General features: G+C 42.7%; 1 protein-coding gene across 3 annotated transcripts in view; it reads left to right on the top strand.

The window, feature by feature from the left end:
* ASPG (asparaginase) overlaps nt 1–8,867 on the top strand; it is a 109,509-nt gene extending 100,642 nt beyond the window's left edge. For all 3 annotated transcript variants that reach the window (XM_025197212.1, XM_025197214.1, XM_025197213.1), the window contains 3 exons: nt 5,271–5,370; nt 5,709–5,768; nt 8,421–8,867. In XM_025197212.1, the coding sequence (XP_025052997.1) occupies nt 5,271–5,370; nt 5,709–5,768; nt 8,421–8,462 (202 nt within the window). In that variant the 3' untranslated portion in view covers nt 8,463–8,867. The remainder of the gene's footprint in view (nt 1–5,270; nt 5,371–5,708; nt 5,769–8,420) is intronic.
* The last annotated feature ends 254 nt before the right edge of the window (nt 8,868–9,121 follow it).

Genomic DNA, 9,121 nt, shown 5'->3' on the forward strand with positions numbered 1-9,121 from the left:
AATTAAAAAACTCAGCTCTCACCCAGACAAAATCCCAAGAGAAAACATTGCACGTCAAGGCCTACAGGTTAAGCCTCTTCTAGACCCACGGAGGAAGTGGATTCCATAATCAAGGGCCCTTCACTGACAACATGTAGCTACCAGTTCATGGACATCTATATATAGAGTTTTACTTAGGTGAAGTATCTCTACTGCCATGACAAATATACAGATGAAACGTACAATATAGGCTTATACTGCATACCTCCCAGAGAACTGCAAGGGATGGAAAGAATAGAAAGACTTTCCAAATTGAGAGCTTTTTAGTTCTAACTCACCTTTCAAGAATATTAGGAGTGGCTCAGAAAATTACATTCTTTCAAAAATAAATCTGCCCCTGCTTTTAGAGCCTTCTATCATCTGCAGAACCTGTTTCGTTAGCTAGCCTGAGAGCAGAACTCCAGAAAATGAGCATACGGTCTCAAACAAAAACTGAATGTCATGCAATTTGTCACACTGCTTAGGGAATATCATATGAACTGGCTCTGGATCACATGATATCCTGTCTACTAAATATGCTGTTGAATGTCTACTAAATATGCTGTTGAATAAACCCCTAAGGCTTTCTGAGAGATCTTAAATTTGCTTTAATAGTGCTAGGCAAATGGCAGCAATACATTTTTGAAAGGTAATGTACATGTGTGCAGGGGCTGAATGAGTGGGTTTGTGTGTGGTTACTACATAAGAAATGAGGGGTGGGTGGGGGAATAAAACTCATGGTCTAATATGAGCAGAGCATGAAGCAGCTCTGAAATAGCATAGTCATGGGCTAGAGCCCAACCCTGATCTAGAGCCTGTGATTACTATAGAAATATACGCTGGAATTAAGTGACCAGTCCCTTCGACTGTCCTTTATGGAGCTGGGATGGAGTCCAGTTCCACAACATACCAAGTGTCAAGACACCCTGATCAGCAGCCCATTGCTTCACAAGAGAAGTACTTTACTTATGCTGCTCAAGGCTTCTTCTATCACCCTTTGTACTTAGCTAGCTTTTCCCCATGGGGCATGAGTCAAAATGCTAAAAGGTTTACGGTTAGTTAACTCTGGGATATGACAGTGCTTGGAGGATTTGGCTGCAGAATATCAACTAGAATTTTCTTATGCAGGAAGAGAGAAATTTACTTGCAAGTAAATTGCTATGACATTATTCAGCCATATAGCCAACCTTTTTAAAGGTTTGATATTTCATTTTATTTTAGAAAGTGTAGCAAGAAAGTTTCATTATTGAAATGGTGGATTCTCCCACTTCGAAATGTGATCTTGCCAGTTATCTATTAACATCTTCAGAATCTGTTTTTATCCTACAGAGGTATTATTAGCTTTATGGAAAACAAAGCTGAGGCTAGGTATAATGGTGTATTCTTGGATTTCGTTCTGCAAACTGCTGATCAAGATCTGGTTTAGTCAGGAGTTTGATTTTAACCAGAAAGCTAAAATAGAAAACAACACTGGAAATTGAAGTGAAATGTGAACTGTTTATAAGTTGTCATACTGCAAAACTGAAGTAAAGGCAGGAGAGCAAGCAAGCAAGTTCACTCTCTCACAGGTATTGTGAAATCCAAGGATGCTCTCAAAGTTTGTTTTTATAAACACATTCAGGAGAGCAAAGATTTTAACTGCGGTCATGGTTGTTGGGGACACACAGCTCTGAATACCTGATTATCTTTCAAAAAAATACAGTACGGCACAGATTCGTTTGGCCTTAATCTGTTATCTTGGTTACAAAACCTAGATAAAAGGTATGTAGGGACTGACTTTATTCAGGGCTATTGATCATATTTAGTCTAGACAGAATTATTTGAGTAGTGCACAGAACTATTAACTTATGTCAAGATTTTTCACCAACAGAGAAGCATAATCTCTTCACTGCCTGGATAATACAGTAGTTATTACAGCATCTTGCTTTAGTTTTGCACACACAGTGAACAGGCATGGTTACTAGATGGAGCTGTGCGAGTCCTTGAGAACAATGAAGTCCTAACATCACCTACAGTTTGGAAGGAGTTGCCTGAAGGCTGTTCAGCCTTCCCACACTATACAGGACAAGTCAGCAGCACCTCCATGGGAAATGTTGTTTGCAACCACTGATGCGTTTACAAGCTGAAACGTGATGGTCTTCATTCTTATTTTGATGTCATCACAATGTGTGTTTTGAAACAGTGAAAAACCCCAGGATTGGCGGGCTGTGTTTATGCTTGTCTATTAGTGTGCAACCTGCACATATTACTTAACATTCCTACTTGTATCGCTATTCTGCTATCTTTGATTTCTCTTCCGTCATCACAGTATTTTTTTTCCGATAACGGCTATTCTGGTAATACCTAACTGTTCCCTACTCTTCCTTCCCAAATGGCAAAAATGTAATGACCATTCTCATGTGTTCTCCCTGCCTCCAGCAAGGTGTATCAGGTGGCCCAGTAGCTTAGCAAAGATGTCCATGTGCACATTGCTGGCATGTGTTTAACCCTCACTGCTGAAGGATGGTTTGTTTATATTATGACTTTAATTTTTGTATTTTTAGTTTTACTCCTTGATCTTTGATGTGAAAAGAACTATGAAAATTATCCATTTGTTCTTTAGTAACTACCCCTCAAGACTTTTAAATTTATACTTAAGGTTGCTGCCATAAATACTAAAATCTGTGTACAAAATACAAAGCAAATATTACAATGAAAAGAAATGTGATATACTTTTAAAGTCTTTCAACAGATCTGTCAGTAACATATGTATATATTCAACTATGTGCAACACATAATTAGTGCTTATGATGAAAGCATTCAAGTATATATCCTGTGACTTGGTTAATGTGATTTTTGGAACGGAAAGGAGAATTTTTTTTCATGTTGATATTATTTATAACAACAAAATTTGTGAACTGTAAGTAGTCAAACATGCAAATTTTCTATAATGAGCTAAATTTGTTTATTCTTTGGCAGGTAATTGTTCAAATTCAATTTAACTGAGTAAACTGAGAATGCATATTTTCCTAATGTGCAGCAACCTTTAATTACTGATTTGTTATTGAAGATCATTATTTTTGTTTGTTTGCTGACTTCAAAGCAGTTTCATAGTTCAAACCTCCCTGGCATTGTAACTTTGAACTGCCCTTTCTGAATAGGTGATGTCAAGCAGACAGTATCCAAGCACGGCAGTTCTTGCTTGTGTTGCTACCGTGAATTGGCTGACTTGCCTGGATGTTTTGGCTACACTTCTGAATGCTCTCCTGCCTGGGCAAAGAGGTTTTCACTTTCCAAGTGCCTGAATGACAAACCCACTTCTGGCTACACAATACTTTGTCTAGGTGTTGAGAAGCTTTGGAATCTGTGCAAGAGGCAGCGATTTCTTAAGAGTGATATAATTTATTGGGTCAACTATGTAGTTGGGATAAAGTTAGTCCAATAGAAGAGATCACCCTAAGAAATACTTGCCTTTCGCACAATTTCTGGACCATCACAGCTACAACATCATTCTTACACTACCAAATCCTATATACTAGCTTTTGTTTTTAAGCCCAGGAGCTTCCTCTTGTATGTTTGGCAAGAAGCTAGTCTTCGTAAACAAAATACCTTTCATTTGTTGAGGGATCACTTCTGGAGCACTTAGTTTCCCTACTTTCCTATTGCTTTGCTGACTCATGCATTTTATTTAAGGGCTCTTCTCTTAGCTCCATATTAAATGCCCTGCCCCTTGATCAGCTGTCAAGGGGAAGGAGCTTTCTGTAGAACTGCAGTCTCAAAAATGCCAGCCTGCTCCGCTGTTAAACTCTCACACACAACACAGGCCTGGACTCTTCTTCTACCCTGCCCCACACTATCCTACAAGTCATAGACACAAGGAAGGCCTTTGCTTCATTCCCCTTCTTACTCTCCTCACTAGCATGTATTGTAGTTAAGAATGGCCTTGCTCCAGCTTTCTTCCCACTCGTCTTTCAGTTGCAGCAGTCGGAGGCCTTCGCTATGTTTTTATAAGTATCTGGAAATATTTTATCAATCTCTATGAAGTGGTTTCAGACTCAGCTGTGGATTGACATGCCGTAAGCTTTCTTGGCTGCCAGCCCTTGACATTTCACCTTCATTTCTCCACCCCACTCCCAGTCAGAACAGCTCCACTGCATAAAGTGCCTCCTATCATCCATACTTTGCACGTTCACGAAGAGTGATATTCAGGGCAACAGGCAGGGTACCACAGCCTGACCTAAATAAACCAGCCTTTTCCTTCTCTCTTTCCTACCTTTTTCTTCTGTGAAAACTATCAGCAACTAGGTGACTGTCAAGCTTCAGAACTGACCTCCCCTTGAGGTGGCTGGGCTGCTCGGCTGCTATTTCAACCTGTCTGCAGGCTCAAGATACTGGGATTCATCCAGGTTTTTTTATTTGTACCACAAGAACTAGAAACGCTGTCCAAACTGAAAGCTTACAGATCCCAGATCCTGATAGGTCACCAAGAGGCAGCAGGAAACTTCTTGGAGTGGGTCACACTGTAGAGTTTTAATCCACTTCTTTGTCTTTTGATTCATTGTGTTGTATGGTGTTTGCTATAAATGTGGATGCAGACCATCCTTAGCAGAGGTTTTATTCCCAGAACGTGTAAAATGGCTGGGGCAGGGTGGCGGGGGTGGCAATGAGTTTTATAAATAACCCTTTAACAAAGATCCAAATAACATAGCTGTCTTAAAACTATCCAAAAAGCACCACAAACCGTGCACCATAATCTCTGATCATGTGTAGCTACATTGATGCTAAAGGAAATGTTTTTTCACATACGTTAGCTATAGCCTTTGGAGCCTTCTTCAGTAAGGTGCAGTGTTTTGGTAGTATGTCTGCTCTGCTCTTCTCTACATTGATCCTCAAACTGGTATTGAACAGATGGAAGCCTGACACACAATTGTGGGCTAAACCCCCTTTAAACTTCATTTAATGAGATAAATATGTTGTGAAATATGAAACTGCAGGTCTCTTTCCCCTTTGGTCATAGTCACACCCACTGGGTGAAACTAGCCTGGTGTAAGTTGCTTGTAGTACAGCCCTATTAATTTAAGGAACTGATTCATCAAGTAATGTTGCTTGCTCAGCTGTTCATAGCTTTTGTAATCTCCCTCCCTCACCCTCCCCCCCTGGAAGCCATGCTGAGCCTGTTTGTTTCAGTATTCACAGTAAGTTCCCCTTTAGGTAACAGAATGCATCATTATAGTGAATATCCTTAAGATTAACTTTAATCGTTCCTTTTCTAGACTTGCTGCTAATGGTGATGTGGAAGGGCTGTATGCCTGGTATCTGGCTGGTGCAGACATGGAAGAAACTGGTTATGATGGCCGAACTCCCTTACAAGTTGTAAGTGTGCCCTGTGCTATGTTGCATGTGGAGCTCTAGCCATATATGCTGTGGCACAGCCATCTGGAATGTCAGACAGCGTTTGGTTGGGAAAGTTAAATGAAATTAAATGTATTTGATTTTAAAAAAGCAAATCTTTGCTTCAAAGTTGACACTCCCAGAACTGCTGTCAAGTAAAGTTGTCCAGCATCATCATTCAGGAATAAGCATTCCATTCAGGCTTTCAATAGTTTGTGTTAGTTTTTTGATTTCTCATAAGAGTGTGTGCGCGCGCACCCGCACATGTGGGCACGCACATACACCATGACGGCATTTATTCTTTATATTTCTATTTACAGGCAGAGACTAAAGGCAATTCAGAGCTCCTAAACTTCTTTGATCAGTGGAAGACAAAGAAGGTAAGGGCATTTTAAAGGCTTGAGGTTTCTGGAACCCATCTAGATCAGCCTTTATATTTTTTGTTAGAAAGTTTTATACTTAAAGCACTGAACAGTAGTCAGGAATTCTGGATTCAATCTTCTATTGAAACACAAACTTTCTATATGACCCTGAGCACATAATTCATAACAAATTTTATAAATTTTGCATGTATAAAATCTAAGTATTGTGGGGTCATCTTAAATTCAGGGTCATCTTGGATCTGGAGAAATACGGTATCTGTGTTGTAGCATTTTAACCAATTGAGAAGCTTCCCTGATGGTATCCAAACTCTTGTGGCTAATAATGTAACTTGCAAGTCTCTTTTTAAAGTGAAGACTATCTCTAAATTGGTTAGGAATTGGCAATTAGATAATAAAAGACCCGAATGTAAACGGCCTCACAAAATCACTTTATCATGGTAGATGCTGACATGGGTGAATGGAAGATGAACTTTCCAGAAACTGTATCTGAATTCTAAACTATTAGCACTAATTCACAAAATTAGCAAATTGGCCATATCTTCCCCAAGGAACAGTCAACAAAACCCTGTGCATTGTCCAGATGCTTAGAGGTTTGGTATCCAATTATAGAAATATGTTTAAAATGCCTTCAATTATTTCTCACCTCCAATACAGTGTGCTCCTGCTGCAAAATAGACCTCTCTCTTCCAGATCAGAGAGGTGAAAAATTAAAGCACCCACTCCAGAAAACTAATTCATTGCTTTGGGATAGATTTCTACTCCCCTGCAAATGTAGAACGGGGCTGCTGGTGGATGTGAGTGGGAAATGCCATTGGACTGGCAGAAGTTGACACCCTTTTAAATCAGTGGTCACCAACTGGTCGATAGGGATCAACTGGTGGATCCTGGAGCCTCTTAAAGTGAATCCTGGGCTATGGGGGCTGAGCATGCACGTGTGCCACCTCCCTTGCCCCCCAAGCCCAGCAGGTCAGTTGGTGGGGGAAGGAAGGGGCAGAGGCCCAGGGGGCATGTGCAGTGGGCTTGGGGCTCAAAGCCCAGCCCACAGTTGCAGCCAGGGTGGGGTGGGGGATGGAGCTGCAAGTGGTTCGTCCAGGGTGGCATGGGGAGTGGGGTAGGGCACACAGCCTGGGAGGGCACGGGCGGGGGGTGTGCCCCTGGATCTGCATGTGGGGTGGGGCGGGCCAGGGCTGGGGCCAGGGCCAGGGCCAGGGCCAGGGCCAGGGCCAGGGCAGCAGCAGCACCAGGCTGTTCCTGGCCAGGCTGTGCTGGGAGAGGGGTCACGGGGAGGGGGGAGCTCTAGCCCCTTCAAACCCCCACTCCCAGCCCCACCCTGAGGACATGGAGGGTGAGCTGCCGCTGCTGACTGGAAGGCTGTGCTGGGCTGTTCCTGCCAGGCCTGGCCCATGCTGTGCTTGGTGGTGGCACTGGGACCAGGGGTTCCCGGGGCCCTGCTCCTAGTGCTACCACTGCAGCTGCCCGGCTTGAGCAGCCTGGCCGGGAACAGCCCGGCGCCACTCTGGCCCCAGCCCGCCGTGTGTGCAGATCTGGGGACACCCCCACCCCTCCGGCCCTCCCTGCTTGTGGCTCCATCCCTTGCCCTGCCCTGACTGCGCAGGGCTTGCTCCTCCCTCACCCCTGTTGAGTGGGTGGCAGATCAAGGCTCCAGCAGTGAGGGAGGGAATGGGGCCAGGGCTGGGGGCTAGGGCTTGATCTGCCCCCCAGCCCTTTCCCCTCCCCACAGACTTACCTGCTGGGCGGAGGTAGGGGGTATATCTTTGGTTCCTTTTAAATTCCAGAAGTGATCTCTGACTTAAAAAGGTTGGAGACCGTTGCTTTACACGCTGGTATAAATGAGTACACCAGCTTCTGGGCAGTGAAGAGTCTGACCTTCTGTCCTTTAGGGCGTCTATACATGTGCTCCGTGGTGGGGAGGAGTGGGGGGGGGCACTTTAATTAGAGTGACTCTGAGAGCTGCTCTAATTAATGCGCCCGCAGCATTATGTGTATTCAGCCTCCTGCGCTTCAAAATGGTGGTGGGGACGTTTGAACTTAACTTCATTCAGTGAGCTTTATTTCAAGCACCCCCACCACCATTTTCAGGCATTGGGATGCTGAATACGTGTGACACCAGAGGCTGCTGGAGTGCATTAATTAACATGCTCCAGCAGACTCCATTAATCGAGTCTGCTTCAACGCAAGCAGATGTCCAGCATGTGTATAGGTGTCCTTAGTTTTTAAAATAAAAGGAGTGGATGTGGGAGGAATGAGTCTTGATCTAAATTTGAAGCCTTTAAGGTTTTCCTGTAGTCATGATGGAATATTTTCAAGTATTTTTTAATATCTTCACAATGCAGGTAATGATACATAAAAGAACTTAATTTTCAGAAGTCAGTAGTGGGGGTGGGGGGAGGGCTTTCAAATAAAATATTTGAGAGTTGAAGAGAAGCTCATAACCTTAACTCTGTACCATGCAGCACCCTTCTCTTGATTCCTATGCTCAGAACCACCTCTAGACAAGAAGGGTCTTGACTGTTGGGTCAAAGCTCACTCCAGATGCTGCAGCTGAAGCTCTTAGAAAGGCTACAGCCATTACATGGAAATGTGGCACAGTTAAAAACTAATCTTTCCTTTTATATGTTGTCTCCATAGGTCAGAGAAGATGAGTATGCCCGTTCTGAGTACCGGTTTTGAACAACTAGAAGTTGAACAGCTAATAAAAAGAGAGGTGTGCTGGGGTGCATTGTAAACCTACAACAGATTTGGAAATATTTAACTTTATATGTAGTATTTTTATTTTAGCACTTACTTTAAACATGAAAACCTCTATTAGCATGTCACATCTCAGTATAGTTTGCTTTCCAGTGCTAAGGGGCTGATTTGTATAAACATGGACTGCCAGGATGGAAAGCCTCTTTATTGTTGTAATTTGGAGCGGGGGAAGGGTTGGGTAGGGGAGTGTTAATTTATAACTTACTGAATCAGTGAGGGACATGCTTCATGCAGACTGCTTCCTGTTGCACTGAATCTGTTAAGGGAAATGTTCGTACTTAATTGTACTTTTCAAGATTTAAACTAATAAAATTTCTGGGGGAAAAATGTTTGTGTCACTTTGCATTTTTTTTGCAATACTTTTGATCATCTTGGTAATAATTACAGCAGTTGTGTGTCAGTGCAATAAATTGTCAGTCAAAGCCTTCTACTTGCAGTTCTGTACTACTCTTTACCAATATGTCGTTTCAAATTTCACTTTTAGGACTGCTGCCTGGAGCATTTAAGGGACTCTTTAGGTAAACTGAGCTTTTGTATGAATGACATGTTTTATCAAGACTCAATCAGAATGACCACAGGTT

The sequence above is a fragment of the Alligator sinensis genome, unplaced genomic scaffold (genome assembly GCF_000455745.1).
Source record: "Alligator sinensis unplaced genomic scaffold, ASM45574v1 scaffold85_1, whole genome shotgun sequence".
NCBI classification, from domain to species: Eukaryota; Metazoa; Chordata; order Crocodylia; family Alligatoridae; genus Alligator; species Alligator sinensis.